This window comes from Aquarana catesbeiana, linkage group LG03 (assembly GCF_042186555.1).
Source record: "Aquarana catesbeiana isolate 2022-GZ linkage group LG03, ASM4218655v1, whole genome shotgun sequence".
Lineage (NCBI taxonomy): Eukaryota > Metazoa > Chordata > Amphibia > Anura > Ranidae > Aquarana > Aquarana catesbeiana.
Window position 1 is genome coordinate 641,390,452 of NC_133326.1, and position 20,694 is coordinate 641,411,145.

The 20,694-nt window shown below is 43.2% G+C and overlaps 1 protein-coding gene and 1 long non-coding RNA gene across 3 annotated transcripts in view; one reads left to right on the forward strand and one right to left on the reverse strand.

The window, feature by feature from the left end:
- The window catches only part of LOC141133277 (vascular cell adhesion protein 1-like), a 66,077-nt gene extending 59,154 nt beyond the window's left edge, over window positions 1–6,923 (reverse strand). For both annotated transcript variants that reach the window (XM_073622552.1, XM_073622551.1), the window contains exon 1: window positions 6,771–6,923. In XM_073622552.1, coding sequence (XP_073478653.1) covers window positions 6,771–6,831 — 61 coding nt within the window. In that variant the 5' untranslated portion in view covers window positions 6,832–6,923. The remainder of the gene's footprint in view (window positions 1–6,770) is intronic.
- The window catches only part of LOC141133278 (uncharacterized), an 81,924-nt gene extending 74,550 nt beyond the window's left edge, over window positions 1–7,374 (forward strand). The window contains exon 3 of the long non-coding RNA XR_012243035.1: window positions 6,526–7,374. This is a non-coding gene — a long non-coding RNA (uncharacterized lncRNA). The remainder of the gene's footprint in view (window positions 1–6,525) is intronic.
- Window positions 7,375–20,694: the final 13,320 nt, after the last annotated feature.

The window sequence follows — 20,694 nt, forward strand, 5'->3', positions numbered from 1 at the left end:
GCTCGTAGACATGGTTGGGCTGTACGCTTATTGCAATTTTTTACCAAAAAAATGTAGAAGAATTCGTATCGGCCTAAACTGAGGAAAAAAAAATGTTTTTATATATTTTTTGGGAATATTTATTATAGCAAAAAGTAAAAAAATATTTTTTTGTTTATAGCGCAAAAAATAAAAATCGCAGAGGTGATCAAATACCACCAAAAGAAAGCTATATTTGTGATGAAAAAAGGACGTTGATTTTGTTTGGGAGCCACGTCGCACGACCGCGCTATTGTCAGTTAAAGAGACGCAGTGCCAAATCGCAAAAAGTGCTCTATAGTCTTTAGCCAGCCAAATGGTCTGGGGCTGAAGCGGTTAAGGGGCCAAGTCCAACCCCACACCATAATCCCCCCTCCACCAAATGATTTGGACCAGTGCACAAAGCAAGGTCCATAAAAACATGCATGAGCGAGTTTGGTGTGGAGGAACTTGACTGGCCTGCACAGAGTCCTGACCTCAATCTGATAGTATATATTCCTAATTCAAAAAAGTACCTTCTATTGCTCTCAGCCTCCTCCAAATCTCCACCCTCTCTTGCTTACTCCTGGGATGATCTATGAGATATATGGTGTGCATAGAGCAGTGCACATGCTCATTTCAAACAAATAGAAGTGATCGGAATAAGGAAAGGTTCAGGAGCTCACGGAAGACCTTACAAGGAGGCAATAAAACATAGTAAGAAACAATTTCATGAAAAATAGATTACAGGGCCATAAAATAGTGGATGTATATGGATTATTTTTTGAGAATAAGGATATTGTGTAGTATCACCTAATAACCACATAATAGAAAAGACGCTTGAGAGGAGATATGATAGCGATATAGAAATACTTCAATGGTAATCCTAGCGTAGGGGATAAACTATTCAGTCTCAGGGAGTGTAAGAAGACACGGGGCCACTCAATGAGATTGGAGGAGACGTGGTTTGACCTTAGGCTGTGTAGGGAGTTTTTCACAGTCAGGGCGGTGAGGATGTGGAACTCTCTTCCACAATCAGTGGTGTCAGCGGGAAGTATTGATAGTTTAAAAAAACCTCTTATGCCCTGTACACACGAGCGGACTTTTCGACCGGACTGGTCCGAATCCGGCGGATAAACCGACCATGTGTGGGCTTCATCGGACCTTCAGCGGACTGTTTCTGTCGAAAATCTGACGGACTTTAGATTTGGAACATGTTTCAAATCTTTACGTCGGAACTCCGCCGGACCCAGTTCCTATCGAGAAATCTGCTCGTCTGTATGATAGTCCGACGGACAAAAACGGACGCCAGGGTAGCTATTGGCTACTGGCTATCAACTTCCTTATTTTAGTCCGGTCGTACGTCATCACGTACGAATCCGTTGGACTTTGGTGTGATCGTGTGTAGGCAAGTCCGTTTGTTCGAAAGTCCGTCGAAAAGTCCTTCGGAAAGACTGTCGGACCTTTGTTGCCGAAAAGTCCACCCGTGTGTACACGGCATTAGATGGGCATCTTAGCAAGCACAAAATAAAGGGATATGCGAAATAATTTTTGACATAAACACACCCACAGAGGTTGAACTGGATGGACTGGTGTCTTTATTCAACCTTACCAACTATGTAACTATAATATTTCATGAGTAATGCCGCGTACACACGAGCGGACTTTCTATCCTACTTGGTCCGGCACACTTTCCGACGGACTTTGTCCGCCAGGTGCGCCGGACTTTAAAACGGACGGACTTGCCCACACACGCCGGGACTTTCCGGCGGGCTAAGTCCGCCCGTCTTTCCGACGGACTTTCGCCGGAGTTCCGGCGGACTTTCAGAATGAACGGACTTGCCCACACACGGACAAGTCCGTTCATTTTGAACGTGACTCAGGTGCGACGGGACTAGAGAAGGATGTCAATCTTGCCGCTTTTATCGGCGAGATTGACACCTTGCTAGCCCCGTCGCGGGGCATACCAGGCCCTTAGGTCTGGTATGGATTATAAAGGGGAACCCCGCTACGCCGAAAAAACGGCGTGGGGTCCCCCTAAAATCCATACCAGACCCCGATCCGAGCACGCAGCCTGGCCGGTCAGGAAAGGGGGTGGGGACGAGCGAGCGCCCCCCCCCCCCCTCCTGAACCGTACCAGGCCGCATGCCCTCAACATGGGGGGTGGGTGCTTTGGGGGAGGGGGGCGCCCTGCGCCCCCCCCCCCAAAGCACCTTGTCCCCATGTTGATGAGGACAAGGGCCTCTTCCCGACAACCCTGGCCGTTGGTTGTCGGGGTCTGCGGGCGGGGGCTTATCGGAATCTGGGAGCCCCCTTTAATAAGGGGGCCCCCATATCCCGGCCCCCCACCCTATGTAAATGAGTATGGGGTACATGGTACCCCTACCCATTTACTTAGGAAAAAAGTGTAAGTAATAAAACACACTACACAGGTTTTTAAAATATTTTATTAAACAGCTCCGGGGGGGGGGATCTTCCTCCGGCTTCGGGGGTCTTCTTCCGGCTTCGGGGGTCCCTCCGCTTCATCTTCTCCCGGCGTCCGGTTGGTTCTTCTCCGCTCTGCGGCCTCTTCTCCCGGTGTCGCAGGTCTTCGGCCGGCCCCTCCGCTCTCTTCATGTAGCTCTATTGCGAGCGGAGGTCCGGACTTCTGGGCTTCTTGGCTTCTTGGCTTCTCTTCTCTTCTCTTCCCCCAGATGTTGACACGACGCTCTCTCCGGCTGGACTGGTCTCTGAGGGCTGCGTTGTGACTTATATAGGCGGAGACCCCGCCCCCATATGATGTCACAGTCCTTGGGCATGCTGGGACTGTGACGTTTTAGGGGGCGTGGTCGACCACGCCCCCTAAAACGTCACAGTCCCAGCATGCCCAGGGACTGTGACATCATATGGGGGCGGGGTCTCCGCCTATATAAGTCACAACGCAGCCCTCAGAGACCAGTCCAGCCGGAGAGAGCGTCGTGTCAACATCTGGGGGAAGAGAAGAGAAGAGAAGCCAAGAAGCCAAGAAGCCCAGAAGTCCGGACCTCCGCTCGCAATAGAGCTACATGAAGAGAGCGGAGGGGCCGGCCGAAGACCTGCGACACCGGGAGAAGAGGCCGGAGAGCGGAGAAGAACCAACCGGACGCCGGGAGAAGATGAAGCGGAGGGACCCCCGAAGCCGGAAGAAGACCCCCGAAGCCGGAGGAAGATCCCCCCCCCCCGGAGCTGTTTAATAAAATATTTTAAAAACCTGTGTAGTGTGTTTTATTACTTACACTTTTTTCCTAGGTAAATGGGTAGGGGTACCATGTACCCCATACTCATTTACATAGGGTGGGGGGCCGGGATATGGGGGCCCCCTTATTAAAGGGGGCTCCCAGATTCCGATAAGCCCCCGCCCGCAGACCCCGACAACCAACGGCCAGGGTTGTCGGGAAGAGGCCCTTGTCCTCATCAACATGGGGACAAGGTGCTTTGGGGGGGGGGGCGCAGGGCGCCCCCCTCCCCCAAAGCACCCACCCCCCATGTTGAGGGCATGCGGCCTGGTACGGTTCAGGAGGGGGGGGGGCGCTCGCTCGTCCCCACCCCCTTTCCTGACCGGCCAGGCTGCGTGCTCGGATCGGGGTCTGGTATGGATTTTAGGGGGACCCCACGCCGTTTTTTCGGCGTAGCGGGGTTCCCCTTTATAATCCATACCAGACCTAAGGGCCTGGTATGCCCCGCGCTCGCCGCAATAGGAAGATTTGTTTTTCCTATTGCAGCGAGCGCGAGATGCAATACCATCCCCTCGTGTCGTATTTGGTCTGTCGGACCAGCCTACACACGAGCGGGCTTTCCGTCGGACCAGCACACACACGAGCGGACTTTCCGCCCGAAACTGAGTCCGACGGAAAGATTTCAAACATGTTTAAAATCTAGGTCCGGCGGGCTTTTGGGAAGAAGTCCGCCGGAAAAGTCCGCCGCCGCCCACACACGGGCGGATTGTCCGGCACACTCTGGTCCGCCGGACCAAGTATGCCGGAAAGTCCGACCGTGTGTACGCGGCATAAGCCTGGTGCGGGACAAGGTCCTTTAGGTAGTAAAGCGAAAAGGTCAAAGTCCCCCCCCTCCATGAGTGGTAGGCTACTTCAACAGCATAGGTTACAGGTCCTAGACTTTTTGTGCCCCTCTTCTGCCTACCCCTTGATCTTGCCTTGTCCCTTGGCCTTGAGTAAGCCTAAATTATAATTTAAGACTGAATGTTCAGATTTGTGCATCAGTCTTCAATGCTTGCTATAAAGCCATTCAGCCATTCTAACTAGAACAAACTTTCCCTTGGTGTATAGTCTGATTCATACCTGGTATGTTTAGCTGTGGTAATCAGCACTGTTATCAATGCAGGTTCAATGCAACAATTATCTTCCACATGCCCTTTTTTCACCATACATCCATGGTTTGTACACCTTGCAACACACAATCATGTGTTACAAAACACCGCAGTGTGTCGCAACACGCTGTTGTTAAGGAAATGTGTGAGTTCTGTATATAATTGTATTGTATTTTGTATGTATTGCACACTGCCCTCACTGTGCACACGGCACTAATAATGTTTTTCATTACATGTTTACATTCTTTCGAGTCCTGATTAGAATTAGCCTGCCTATGTAACGCCCCTTATTACCATAAACGTACAATTGTAATATTAATGTGATAGCTACGTAATCATGTGTATAAAAACCTTTAATTGTGTCATAATAAGGCAGAACAGTTATTTGGAAAGATGCTGAGCCTATCTTTTGTGTCTGTTCCCTACTGCAGTAGTTATTATTAATTTGGAACCACTAATCAATATGAGGATAGGAGTTGCCTATCTATAAAATTCCCATGTCACTGTTGTGTATAAAGTTGTGTAAAATGTTATGTTGTGACATTTAAATAGGGTTTTAAAAAGGAAAACAAGAGGAAAGGACTAAATGACCCTGAACATCCTTCAGGAGGTGGGCTCTAGCTGACTAATCCACTTCCAATGCACACTGTAATAAGCTAAGAGTATGCAGTACATAGTAAGGAATTCATTACAGAAGCTAAGTCTGTACAACTGTACAAGACTGATGGGAAGGCAGAAGTTCAGCTTACGCTCACCACAAATGTCATCCTGAAACTACAATCTCTGTTAGATCTGCCAGTATTGAAGAAATGGATTCTGGACATCCGCACTCCGATAACATCTGTTATTGTAATGAATAGTCAACGTTCATGTGACAACAGAAGCAGGACAAACAGTTGACGCGTTTCACAACATCATTGTTGCTTAGTCATAGCTAGATCTGCCAGTAGCCATGAGTACAAGGGCCTGCCTGATTGGATACAAATTGAATGTATAAGTTCTCATACTTTTCAGTCACTTCTTGTCTGGTATGCAAAGCTCCCAACTGTCCCTGATTTCCAGGGACTGTCCCTGATTTGGAGCAAAGTCCCTCTGTCCCTCATTCCTCCTCATTTGTCCCTCATTTTGGTGTGATCTATATAGTTGTATATAAAATGCACTTTTTATCTTTAAAAAAGTGTTTCCCAGTGCTAAACCTTTCATCCAATTTCTAAATTGCTACATTTGTAAATTTCAAAAGCCAGTATAAAGGAATAGTAGTGGTAAAAAAAACTTGTGGATTTACCTAATCATCACACCTTTAAGGGGGCGTGGCAGGAGGCATGTCCTATTCCAACATACTTTTGCTAATAGGTGTCCCTCGTTCTCATCTCAAAAAGTTAGGAGGCATGGGTATAACCAATGTCACATTGACAGGAAGTGAGGGGAAGTCTCTCCAACAGAGTTCTACCTAGTAGTAAAAACCCAACATGAATTCTAACCTGTCCCCACTCAAACAGTTTTACCAGAGTTTTACCCTTTAATTATTGCATTTGTTATTTTGAAAAGCCAGTATAAATAAAAAGCAATTATCATTTATTGCTCTTTAATAAATGATTATCTAAATTGAGCTGAAAGGGGTCCTTCCTATCTCAGAAAGCTGATAGGAAAGGGGTTAGCCTTAATTTTGGTGTAGCATTGCTTTAATAGTACTAAATATCAGTGGAAGGACGGCAAAGGGAAGAAACAGACATAAAACAGCAGCGCTGTGGTTAACACTTCCGTCTGGCAGCACTAGGGTTGTCAGTTCTTAACCATGGCACAACCTGCCTGGAGTTTACATGTTCTCTCTGTGCCTTCATGGGTTTCCTCCCACACCCCAAAGACATGTTGGTAGGTTACCTGGCTTGACCTTAGTATATGTATGAATGTGAGTTAGGGACCTTAGATTGTAAGCTCCTTGACGGCAGGAACTAATGAGAATGTACAATATATATGTAAAGTGCTGCATAAATTGTTGGTACTATATAAGTACCTGTAATAAATAAATACAAAATTTAAATGGGTTATTCTACCCCAAGTTAATCAGCCTCTAGTCTATTCTTCTTCTTCAGACCTCCAGCTGTAACATCTGAACCTCAACATCCATCCGCCTATCATAGCCAACATGCATCTGTCACCTTGATTTCTCCTTTATTTTACAGACAATGAAACATGACACGAGGCCAGCATTGCCAGCAATTCCAGAGGTATGATCTCTCTACTGGAGTCCCGGAGAGATGAGACCCACCAGCCTCCACCCATAACTGAACAATCCGTTTTGGCACTGTAAACGCTTTCTAAACACAGCTGTCAATGCATTCCACTCTGGAAATGCCATCACCTATTAAACCCAGCCACAGCATAAGCTAAAAGCATTAAAATAAGTTTATGTTAATCATCAGCTCACCTGTATGAATGATGCCACAGATGAAGAATAGTAGACAGAGGTGGGTTCTTGGCAGCTCCATAATGATATCTGCAGCATGGAGGCTCAGCAGAACAGACAGGGACTATGTGGGATGGATATCAGCTTTTTACTGTATAAGGCTTTCCTTCCGCTATATTACACACAGACATCTGCTGAGGAATTTCCTGTGTTCAAACGGCTACTTTGGTCTGCTGATATAATTAGAGAGCCTGGGAATGGGGGCACCTCTTTCACTTTCAAAAACAGGACCCCCGCTACGTCTGCTTGTATTAGAACGTCTGGGACTTATTTAAGGAACTCTGTAACTTCACTATACTGCCTTTCCTTCCCTACATCATCCATACTATGGCACTTCACCTGGGTTTATTCTGTAAAACAAATGCAAGGAATGTGATCCTGATTCTAAGCTCCCACCTATCCCACCTTTTAAAACCACATTATTACTATTATTATTATTATTTTATATTTATTATTATTTAATTATTATTATATTTTTATTATCATTATTTTTTATTATTATTATTATTATTATTATTATTATTATTATTATTATATTCATTATTTATTATTATTATTTTTATTTTTGGGTAGCATAGTGGTGTAGTGGGTAGCACTCTCACCTAGCAGTAAGAAGGGTCACTGGTTCAAATTTCACCCACAACACTACCTGCCTATTGTTTGCATGTTCACCCTGTGCCTGCGTGGGTTTCCTCCAGGTACTCCGGTTTCCTCCCACATTCCAAAGACATGCTGGTAGGTTAATTGGCTTCTGTCTAAATTGGCTCCATTATATGAATGTGAGTTAGGACCCTTAGGCTGGATTCACACCTATGCATTTTTAGTGCTTTTTGCATTTTGCAGATTTGCACTACAGAACGTGTTCCATAGGAAACCATGTTGAATGGACTGCAGTGCAAATCTGCAAAATGCAAAAAGCACCATTGCCACCTACACACGAGCGGACTTTTCGACCGGACTGGTCCGACGGGCTATCCGACGGACTTTCGACGGACTTCCAACGGACTTTCCGAACGAACAGACTTGCCTACACACGATCACACCAAAGTCCGACGGATTCGTACGTGATGACTTATGACCGAACTAAAATAAGGAAGTTTATAGCCAGTAGCCAATAGCTGCCCTAGCGTTGGTTTTAGTCTGTCGGACTAGCATACAGACGAGCGGATTTTTCGACCGGACTCGAGTCCGTCGGAAAGATTTGAAACATGTTTTATCCCTAGGTCTGTAGGACTTTTAGGGAAAAAAAATCCACTGGAGCCCACACACGATCGAATTGTCCGACGGAGTCCGGTCCACCAGACCAAGTCTGCCAGAAAGTCCGCTCGTGTGTACGCGGCATTGAAATGCATAGGTGTGAATCCAGCCTTAGATTGTCAGCTCCTTCAGGGTAGGGAATGTACAATGTATATGTAAAAGCGCTGTGTAAATTGACGGCACTATATAAGTACCTTAAAGCGGTTGTATACCCGCTGTTTTTTTTTTTTTTCTACACCTGCAAGGGAAAAGGCATAATGAGCTAGTATGCACAGCATACTAGCTCATTATGAGATACTTACCTTAGAATGAGGCGCCGGCATCTCGCACGGTCCACGCCGAGGGAGCTGACATTTCCCCTCGGTGTGTCTTCCGGGTATCGCGGCTCCGGCGCTGTGAGTGGCCGTAGCCGCGGTGTCGTCACTCCCGCGTATGCGTGCGGGAGACTTCCGTCCGGCAAGCTCCGCAGTTTGCCGGGCTGTCTGCCGAGAATCCCCTGTGCGCATGCGCCGCTGCAGTCAGCGGCTCATTGCGAGGGGCTAAACCGTACAGGTTTAGGAGATATTTTTTTTACCTACAGGTAAGCCTTATTATAGGCTTACCTGTAGGTAAAAGTTAAAAAAAAAAGGTATACAACCACTTTAAATAATAATAAAACCACATCCCTCTGTTCTTCTTTCCTGCTAAGTTGTTCCTCTTTGTGGTCTAATGTAAAGACCTCTATAATAGAAAAAAAGTCCTATTCAACTCTAGAAATGTGCATGATGGAAAACATTTTTAGATTTGGATTAATTTGTTAAGTAATCATTTTGTTTTGTCATATTTGCTATGTTAGAATGACTCGTTTTTGGAATTAGTTTAGTACATTTGAATTTGTTTTGTATATTCAGAATCATTTTGTATATACAAATTCCTTTTGCATACTCGTTGATTTGAAACGATTCGTATATTCAGAAGTTTTTTCGGAAGATTGATTATATTAATTTGAACCTGTTAATTTGTTATTTCGGGAGATCACTTATTGAAGAAAAGAAAGATAAGCAGCGCTGGCCAATACTAACCTATGTGCTCACTCCTTAACCACTAAAGGACTTGCCTCGTTTTGGATTTTAGGTGTTTACATGTTTAAAACAGGTTTTTCTGCTAGAAAATTACTTAGAACCCCCAAACATTATATATGGTTTTTCTTCTAACACCCTAGAGAATACAATGGCGGTCATTGCAATACTTTTTTTTGCACCGTATTTGCGCATCGGTCTTATAAGCGCACTTTTTTTGGAAAAAATTCACTTTTTTTGAATAAAAAAATAAAACAACAGTAAAGTTATCCCAATTTTTTTTATATTGTGAAATATAATGTTACGCCAAGTAAATTGATACCCAACATGTCATGCTTGAAAATTGCGCCCGCTCGTGGAATGGCGTCAAACTTTTACCCTCAAAAATCTCCATAGGCAACGTTTAAAAAATTCTACAGGTTGCATATTTTGCGCTACAGAGGAGGTCTAGGGCTAGAATTATTGCTCTCGCTCTACCGGTCGCGGCGATACCTCACATGTGTGGTTTGACCACCGTTTTCATATGCGGGCGCTACTCGCGTATGCGTTCGCTTCTGCGCGCGAGCTCGTCGGGACAGGGGGGTTTTAAAAATTTATTTTTTTATTTTTATTATTTATTTTACAATATTTTATTTATTTTTACACTGTTTAAAAAAAAAAAATTGTGTCACTTTTATTCCTATTACAAGGAATGTAAACATCCCTTGTAATAGAAAAAAGCATGGCAGGACCTCTTAAATATGAGATCTGGGGTCAAAAAGACCTCAGATCTCATATTTACACTAAAATGCAATAAAAAAAAAAAAGTCATTTAGAAAAATGACATTTGAAAAAATATGCCTTTAAGAGGCGTGGACGGAAGTGACGTTTTGACGTCGCTTCCGCCCAGCAGTGTCATGGAAACGAGTGAGCGCCATCTTGGCCTCACTCGTCTCCAGACACACCACGGCACAGGACGCGATCGCCTCCGCCGCTACCGACGGCTCCGGTAAGCGGCGGAGGGCACCGGATCGCGGCGGGAGGGGGGGCCCCTCTCCCGCCACTGATAAAAGTGATCTCGCGGCGAATCCGCCGCAGGGACCACTTTTATCTGAAAGCCGGCCGCCGCACGAAAACGGGGATACCGGGGTTATGGCAGCTAGCTGCTGCCATAACAACGATATCCCCGTTCAAACTTAGGACGTACATAGTCGTGCGGCGGTCGGGAAGTGGTTAAAGTGATGGTAAAGGCTTTTTTTTTTTTTTTAATAACAAACATGTTATACTTAATTCCTCTGTGCAGTTGGTTTTGCACAGAGCAGCCCGGATCCTCCTCTTCTCTGGTCCCTCTTTGCTGCTCCTGGCCCCTCCCTCCTTTGAGTGCCCCTCAGCCAGCAGCTTGCTACAGGGGGCACCCAAGCCAAGTCAGACATTTGTGTATCCATTCTGACATGGAGCCCCCCTGACCTGGCCCCGCCCCCTCTCTCCCCTGATTGGCTGACTGACTTAGATTGACAGCCGCGGGAGCCAATAGCGCCGCTGCTCTGTCTCAGCCAATCAGGAGGAGTGTACTGGATGGCTGAGGGGATCGTGGACATTGCTGGAGAGAGAAGGAGCTCAGGTAGGTAATTGGGGGTTGCTGGGGGCTGCCATAGCTCCCAACTGTCCCTGATTTCAAAGGGAATGTTCCTAATTTGGAGCAATGTCCCTCTGTCCCTCATTCCCCCTCATTTGTCCCTCATTTTGGTCTGATCTATATAGTTGTATATAAAATTCACTTTTTATCTTTCAAAAAGTGTTTCCCAGTGCTAAACCTTTCATCCAATTTCTAAATTGCTGAATTTGTACATTTTAAAAGCCAATATAAAGGAATAGTAGTGGTAAAAAAAGCCCTTGTGGATTTAATTAACCTTTTTTTTAGTTAATTCTCCTTTAAGGGGTGTGGCAGGGAGTGTGTCCTAAGCCTACATACATTTGCCAGTAGGTATCCCTAATTCCCATCTCAAAATGTTGGGAGGTATGGGGGCTAAGATAAAAAAAACCTTGTGCCTTTACAACTCCTTTAATGTTACTAGTGATATTTTACAATCAATTAATAATCATATACCATTGGTGCTAAAACAACATACACAATACATCCTCCAAATCTAGCAATGTAAACAAAATAATCCAATATTATTATACAATAATGTGCAAAAGTTGCATAATCATAAAATGAAGCCGATGAAATAAAGTGCTAATAAAGTGCAAAATTGTGAAAAGAGTATAATATTCAATCAATAATCAAAAAAAGTCCATAAGTGATTAAAAGGAGAAAGTCCGGAGACAACACTCCAAACTGGGTGCTGAATCCTTCTCAGAGGTGCTTATTCAAACCACTGTATGCAACAACCAGATCCTTCACCGAACAAACTAAATGAACCCACCAGAGATAATGGCTGGTCACTTAATGAACCACCTACTGCGCTTGTTACGAATCCTTTTAAGGCAAATGGCTCCACGGTACTGGCTCCAAATTCAATCTCTTCACAGTGAACCCTCATATACGGGTCCTGATCATACATAGTGGCAGGATAAAGGAAGGAAGGCTCTCATAGCATAAAAAACATTTTGTAATCAGGCTTTTATTAAAAAGGATAAAAAAACACACATGTTCATAGTGTCTTCCCGACTCTAGGGTGACAGCTCTTAATCATATTGCTAATCATCTCCAGCCAAAGGTTCAAGCCGTGAGTACGATTCTAGCGTGCGTAGTGACGTCAGCGTCCTTGCCCCTCCCTATGCGTTTTGTCATGTGACATCCTCTCAGAATGAAAGGACGTCTGCTGTCACTGCGCCATCTTTATTGATGCTACCTGTCCCGTTTTCCACATCCATTATGTGTACATCATATAAAACACACTTAAAGGGGTTGTAAAGTCAGAAGGTTTTTTTATCCTAATGCATTCTGTGCATCAAGGTCGGGGCTCCATGTCTGAATGAACACAGGGAGCTGTGGCTCGACTCGGGTGTCCCCATAGCAAGCTGCTTGCTGTGGAGGCACTGAACAGGAGGGAGGGGCGAAGATCACAGAAGATCCGGGCTGCTCTGTGCAAATCCACTGCAACAGAGCAGGTAAGTATAACATGTTTGTTATGTTTATGAGGAAAAAAAAAAGAAGACTTTACAATCACTTTAAAATATATATTTGAGCAAGCTCACATACTGTTTTTTTAAAACCCTAACATAATGTCCCATTGTCCTCAAGCCCTTATCGCATGTGTCTAGCAAGGTGGGGCTCATATGCATCTCCTCTTATCTACTTGAGTGAAGCCTTGCACCAGCTAAATGTAAATATAGACATTCCACCCTTTAGTATATAATTAAACCTCTGTATATATCTCTCAAAACATCAGTAATTTGCAATTGAAAAATTGGTCAAAAAACAATTTAAGTAAATTTCTATATTTAACTCATAAAGATGTAAGGTACTCATTTCATAAACCCATTCGGGTTCCTTTTTTGACACTTCTTTCAATTTGTCCATTCCTCTCCAGTGTCCTTCAATCCCATCTATCAAAAAAATTCTGCAAAGCTACAGAAATCAATGACTGTTAGTGCTCATAAATCTATGAACAAAAATAATGATCATATATATAGTAATAATGTCCGTGAAAAGAGTCCATATAGTGCAAAAACTGAAAAGTTGTGATCATATATGATAAAACTGGATCTAATAGGAAAGTTATAGTCCCTTAAGATGTGAATAGATGTGAAAGACAGCCACCACTGATTGCAGGAAGGATTACTGGAATAAATGGACCCAAATGGGCATATGCCCAGGGCCATCAGGGCCTTACACAGCTTCAGGCCCCTTGGAGCAGAGAACCCGGGGGGGGGGGGTATTGCGAAAAAGTCGAAGTGTCATCTCACCTCTCTTCCCTTCTTCCCTCTGCAGCGAGTAGAGAACCGGGGGGGTGCTGCCTGTACCCCCCTAATGGCGGCCCTGGCAGTCAATTCACTGGGGGGTCAGTGAATAGGGAGCAGTCTATGACGGGGGGTCAGTGAATAAGGGGCAGTCTATGATGACAGGGGGGGTCAGTGAATAGGGAGCAGTCTATGACAGGGGGGTCAGTGAATAAGGGGCAGTCTATGATGACAGGGGGGGTCAGTGAATAGGGAGCAGTCTATGACAGGGGGGTCAGTGAATAGGGGGCAGTCTATGACAGAGGGGGTCAGTGAATAGGGGGCAGTCTATGACGGGGGGGTCGGTGAATAAGACACAGACTATGCTAGGGGGATAAATGGATGGGAAGTAGCGTATGCCATGGGGAGTGTCTATGAGCTGCACATCTGTATACTGGCTCTGCCCATGATGTCTTAAATACATTGAAACATCCATTCCCTGAGAGGTGTCACACAGCCATGAGAAGGGTATGTGGCCACTTACTGCTCTGTCCTCCTCTGACAGGAAGTTGGGCCCGTCATCTCCTCGCAGAGCCCCTTGGGCCCCACAGCCAGCACTATGCCCTGCACAGGCGGCAATCCTGTCCCCTGCCCTTCCCTCCGCCGCTCACCAGCATGGCTTAGGCAGTCACTGGCAGGCTGGGGACGGACTTCACCGAGGATCAGGGGGAGGAGAGATCGCTGCGGGGACACGTGATAGGAGGAGGGGGCACAGCTGAATAACAGCTGGATCGAACTGCAAGTCTGGTGCGTTGGATTATCATGTGACCATTTTCTCTCCTCTCTCCAGCCGTGACATGAGAGCGGCGGGGGGGAACTGCCGAAATGAAAGTGTTTTCTCTCCTCTCAGCCGCGAGCTGAGAACAGGGGGAGACTGGGCCCCTGGGAACATTTGGGCCCCTTACAGGTGTAATGCCTGTACCAGAGGATGGATCATCCACATGCATGGTTTAAGCCAAGATGGGAGATGCTTCCATTCCATATACTGAAAAGGGCTCCGACCAGGCTCTGTTTAGAAAGACCAGTGTCCACAAGTCTCGGTGGGATATGTCTTTAACCTTGTAACATGCAGTATAACCGAGAAGGAAACAGAAAACTCCACATAGTGTAAACCCATAGGTATACTAAGTTTAATGTAAAAAAATTTGGGAACACTCACATTTGGGAAGAGTAAAACAAGCGCTTGTAATCATGAGTAAAAGCAACGTAAGGACATCAGCAGAGCTCGTCCCAACACGTTTCGTCCAAGGAGACAGCATCTGGGGTGTGAGCTTGCTCCAGTCATTGAGTTTATAAAGAAAATATGGCCCCAAAATTGTGAATGCCAACCTGTGATTCGATCCTGGCTTGTGACTGTGGTTACTTCCTGTTTTCCGAAATGGCGCCTGTGCGTGCGTGTCAAGCCTCGCTATGAAACGTGGGCTGGATCATGCTTGGTCAGCATACCGCTCAGAGGGATATGGTGATGTGAGTGCCAAACAATTTCGATAGCGCGCCAAAAGCCCGCATCAACGACACCATCAATCTCCATAACGAAAATTAAGGATGTGGTGATGCGAGCGGATCAAGACTCACTTTCAACAGCGTGTGGAACGTCCGCATCAACGATACCATCAATCTCCCTATTGAAAGTAATGCACAGACTGAACTTCACTGTAACCAAGCCTCACTTTAAATATAAACAACCTAAGCGTCCATAATAACATTTATAGGAGATATTGCAACTCAGAGAATGGTGACACCCCCCTCCGATGCAAAATGTACTACATAAGGGCAAATATTTGGCATTAAAAATATTTGACATAAAAATGAATAAATATTAGAATGGAAGCCAAGATTAGTCACAAAGTTGTATAACCACATACAATAATGGTTAGAAATTAGTAACTGAGATAATCATATAACATGACAATGTAGAAAATATAAAATATAAAATCAAAAGAGTGTATAAAAAATATATGAACAATATATACAAAAATGTGAAAGTGCATCCTGGACATTATGAATATCTCATGCGTTGTTAATGAAGGCATGGATGTCCCACTCTATGTTTAACCCCAAAGGGGAATGAGACTGGAATTAGTATATTCAGAAAGTTTCAAGGCGTGACACACCCCTGGTCGTAGCTCCGCCTCTCCATGGAGGGATATACCGATCAATGATAAAAAATTCAGTACCATAACCCCTTGGGTCTCGATTGTGACACTGTCGATAATGTCTGTGTCACCTTTCTTTTATTAGAGCTATATGCTCATTAACCCTCACTGAGAACGAACAAATCGTTCTGCTGACTGGCCTGGTTAGACACACCTCTGCCCTTCTTTGCAACACAAGTCTGTGCGGGGACCCTTGTGATGAGCGGTGGGGCTGTTATTCAGCTCTGCCAACACAGAGCACTGCAGTGTGAGGGTAAGAGGCAGTTTTTTACTAATATAAAAAATTTACTTTATTTTCAGTAATTTCAAATTGTTATTTCATAGCAAAAATAAGTTAGAAATCATAACAAGCGGGGGGACAAAGAAATAAAAAGCTGTGAGCCAACAATTGCAGTTTATTGTATTTCATTTTTCAGCTCATAAATTACTCGGTGCTGAAGTAAAGGCAACATAAACTTTGCCAAATTTTCCAAAGCAGAAAATAATGCAAACTGGTCCACCATCTGCAGAAACTCATATCAGAACAAATAAAATTATCTATCTATCTATCTATCTATCTATCTATCTATCTATCTATCTATCTATCTATCTATCTATCTATCTATCTATCTATCTATCTATCTATCTATCTATCTATCTATCTATCTATCTATCTATCTATATACAGTGTATATATATATATATATATATATATATATATCTATATCTATATATATAGATATAGATATAGATATATATATATATATATATATATATATATATATATATATATATATACACATATATATAGATATATATCTATATATAGATATATATATAGATACCGTATTTATCGGCATATAACACGCACAGGCGTATAACACGCACATTCATTTTCAGAGGGAAGTTTCAGGAAAAAACTTAAATTTTAAATAAGGAACTTTGAAGCAAAATAAGGGTCAGTGCCCATCTGCAGCCTCACAAGTGCCATCAATGCAGCCTCATCAGTCCATATCAATGCAGCAGCCTCACCATTGCCATCAGTGCAGCCTGATCGATGCCCACCTGCAGCCTAGAGGGGACAGGGAGGGGGGTGGGATGAGCGCCGACAGATTACATACAGTGAGAATCTCCTATGATAGACAGAACAGTGGTCCAATGGCAGCCCAGGAGACGGGACTTCCTATTACAGAGGCCACCAAGTAAACAGGAGTTTCTCACTGTATGTAATCTGACGCCGATCGTCCCGCCCCCTTCCCTGTCCCCCCCCAGGCAGCTAAAATTGAAGTATTGGCGTATAACACGCACACGCTATTTGCACCCAATTTTCATGGTGAAAAAGTGAGTGCTATACGCCAATAAATACAGTATATATATATATATATATATAATCCACGAATCAGTGGATCAACCTACCATTAGCCAGGCTAATTACTACCTAGCACAACTAGATTTATAGATGGATAGATTTTATTTTTTTACTTTTTTAAAATAATGAATCTAAATTATCTTCAGATCAGCTAATATCCTTAAATGAAATTTTAAAATTAAGCAAACTGAAAGCTAGAACATTAAAAAAAAAACTGGCGTTTCTTCCGATTTATAATAGCTTGTTTGTTCTCTGGTTTTGTTCAGCAGCAGAATGTTTTAATCTTCTTTTTCAAGTTGGCCCTTAATCCAATATTTTTACAGCCATTTAGGATGGTTTTATTGAACTTTAAAACCCAAAAATAAAAACCCCAATTCCAGCCAACAATTGTTGTTGGTCAGCAAGCGGAAAATTTATAACCACTAGCAAGTTTTACGCTTTGAACTTTTACAAGAATTAACTCTAAAAGGTTTTGAAAGCTGTCACCACTTGAAAATTAAAACATAAATTGTATTAATTAATATCTAGGAAATCTTAACTTACACCTAAAGTAGAACTAAAGGCAAAACTTTTTTGTTGTTGTTTTGGATAGAGTGGAGAGGGATTGTAACATCTGTCAGATTTATATTGCTGTCTGTGCCCCATTAGGGAGAGTCACCCTCTTTATCTATCCTGTATACTGTTATCACTAAAAGTAGAGGTTAAAGAAAACCCCAAATTTTGGCTTGTCCTCAGAACAGAAATAGAGGGGAAAACTAGTTCTGGTGACAACCAGGCATTATCTCACTTGGGGTCAATTTCCTCTCATTTTCTCTTTTGGATATAGAATGGGAAGTGAAGGGAAATCTGCCCAATGAGACATGATGGAAAAAAAATACTAACAAGGGTTATAACTCTCCCTTGAAGCGGCTGTAAATGGAGGAAAAAAAACTGCAAGACAAAGGCATAATGTGCTAGTACTATGAAATATTCACCTTAGAATGAAGCCCTCTCAGCGGTGCCTGGTCACCGCTGAGAGGGCTGACATCTTTTCCTATCCTCTCTTCCGGGATTGCGGGCTCCAGCGCTGTGAGCAGCCGGGGGCGCAATGACGTTACTCCCGTGCATGGACGCGGGAGCCCTCGGTTCCGGCAAGAAGCTCTGAAGTTCCAGCGCGGTAAGCCGAACCTTCAGAGCACATGTGGCGCTGACGTCAGCGGCTGCATCCAGGGTGAATATCTCCTAAACCGTACAGATTTAGGAGATATTAATTTTACCTACAGGTAAGCCTTATTGTAGGTAAAAATCACAAAGCCGGGTTTACAACTGCTTTAATCTATGCAAAATGTAAAAAAAAAAAAAAAAAAAAGATTTTGCCTTTAGTTCAACTTTAACTAACATAAAACAAACTGTATACATGTACAAATGCATCGCGCTGTAATGAATAAATAAACTTGAGAGTTCAAATAAATGTACAAAAACAGATGCTAAATATCAAAATAAGTGCCATAAAAAGTGCTATAAAAATGTGTCCATTAGTCTAAATAACAACCTAAACAAATATCAAAGTTCTTCACTTCAGGTGTGCCACCCAACAACGTGCCCATGTAGTTACCACGACCACTACTCATGCTGGTGAGCGCTTGCTCACCTTTTATGTTGGACCTTAAAGTTATAAAAGGTCTGGAGTGCGGGGGACCCCCTTAAAGCCGGGACAAGCTCTATTGAAAGATTCAGCCCGATTCCACCATATAATCAACCAAGAAAAATCCCAGATAATGGCTCAAAACAAAAATAAGATATCCATTTAATTAAATACACACAGATTTGCTTATCAGTATCTCCCTATGAGAGCAGGGACAGCTCTCATAGCTTACCACTCACTGATAATGCTGCTCGGGATACAGTTTCTGTAGACCAGTGGTTTTTTGCTGTATGTTCTTTCCTCTCGCTCCCCTGTGTGCAACTGACAGGTCTTGGTGCTCACCCTTACGCGTTACGTCATCAACCTCTTGCCCCTGAATGTGCACAAACACGTTTCAATGTGTAATGTATGCACGTAAAAAAATTTTTTATTTGCTAGAATAAATTAATATTCTAACCGATGGTATGAGTTTGTGGATATGCCTCTAAACACAATTTCCTCAAAAACACGCATAATTACATGCCAAAAATTATCATTTTTGCTGTAACTTGTGTGCACTAATAACAATTTAGGTGTATTGTCAACAAAAATATTGAAAACATTTGCACAACTATTATGAAGTCTGAAAAATGGTCTTTAAATTCTTTTCAAAAAAATATGGTCTGAGGGTTGTTTTTTTTTTCAAAAATGTTGAGTCTGTTATGTGTATTTGATCAGTGGATACAGAAAAAGGAAAAATGCTTCGTCTCACCAAGGTGCTGGAAAGGCAATCCACAGCAGAGAAAGGGTTAAAGGAAATGAGTAATAACAAATAAAACACCCCTTTTATGGAAAAAAAAATAAAATAAAACAACCCGAAGACCCAGTTCATCACTTTATGAGATACAAGTAATCTGATAAAATATTCTTTTTTCATCCTTTCCTGAACCTCAAGAGTTACATTTGAAAAATTCCTTCTTACCTCTCTCATGGTCTTCCTCAGAATTGCCTGAATTTATTAGAGATTCATATCAGTACTGGACTGTGGGATTCCGAGACCTTCCCACACTCCATTTCCAGAAATGCTGTTGCTAATTTGCTGATTCATTTAATAACGTTTGTGGTTACAGAGAATACCTTGTAACCTCCACGCAACACTGGGGCCAACCATGTGTTTTTAATAGTGCAAATCTTCAGATATGGAACCCATGATAAATAATAAAAAAGCTGTACGGCCAACAGCTTCAAAACAGAATAGGAAGGAATCTGTAATAAAAATTGGAAAAATTAGCGTAGGTTTTCTAGATGGCTTGTTTTTTTTTTCACTAACCTGACGTTTTCAGGCCGGTGCGCTGCAATAAAATGAAGCATGTCTGCATTGTATCACAGCATGCTACAGCACAATGCTAGGCTGCGTTGTGGCGTGAATGGGACACATAGGAAACAATTGTTTTCTGTGTGTCCCTGCGGTGACATACATTTTACCATTTTAAAACGTCTGCCACCTCATATAGTGTGAATTGGCCCTACGTTTATAGATCACAAAGCCTCTAGTGTATCGAGCTGCTATTTCAAGATTCGGGCAGCACATGGTGATCACCTTAGAAAGAGACAACATATGGAGACAGACCGTTGGTGATGATTATGTTGAAAAAAGGAAACATACAAACAAATACAAAAATCCCCCACCTCTGTAAGCCTGACTCACAAAAGGAACGCCATTTTTTTTAAATGGGGGAATATTGTTTTAAAGTGTGTTTCTAGGAATTATAAATGGATTTGGATGGCGGGTTATTATTGCTAAAAATGCATCATACCGTACTGCCCAGATTTCAGAAATCCCCTATGGCAGGGTAGACGTATGGCTAATGATGGTACCCTGCAAATCCAATGGTAGGAGAAAGCCAGCGTGCCAGACTGAAAATCCAGACGTAAAAATTTACTGAAGTCCCAAATCAACAAAAAAACAACACCTGTTTCTAGGGCACGGTGGCCCTCTTTGTCAAGGTGACACGAGACAGTAAGTACATAGTTACATAGTTGGTAAAGTTGAATGAAGACATCAGTCCATCCAGTTTAACCTGCAAGGTTGTCTATGTAAGTATTATGTCCCTACCATTTCCCATATCCCTGAATATTGTGTTTAATAAAATGTCCCTCTAAGGATTTTTTGAAGTTAGCTACATTTCCCGCTACAGTCACCGATTGTGGAAGGGAGTTCCACATCCTTACCGCTTTATCGGGAAGAATCCCCTTACGCAGTTTAAGGATGAACCATTTCTTGTCCAACTTCACTGAGTGGCCACCTATCTTCATGAGTGATCTAAGACTGAAGAGTTTCTTTCCAATGCAGGAATCGCCATTAAGATATTTGTAAATCGCTATCATATCCCCTCTTAAACACTTACAGAACACTTACAGAAAATTCTCCTCCTTAATGCCCAGGCCATTGCTTTAACTGACAATTGCATGGTCGTGCGATTCTGTACCTAACAAATAGAGCTTCCTTTTGGTGGCATTTGATCACCTCTGTGGTTTT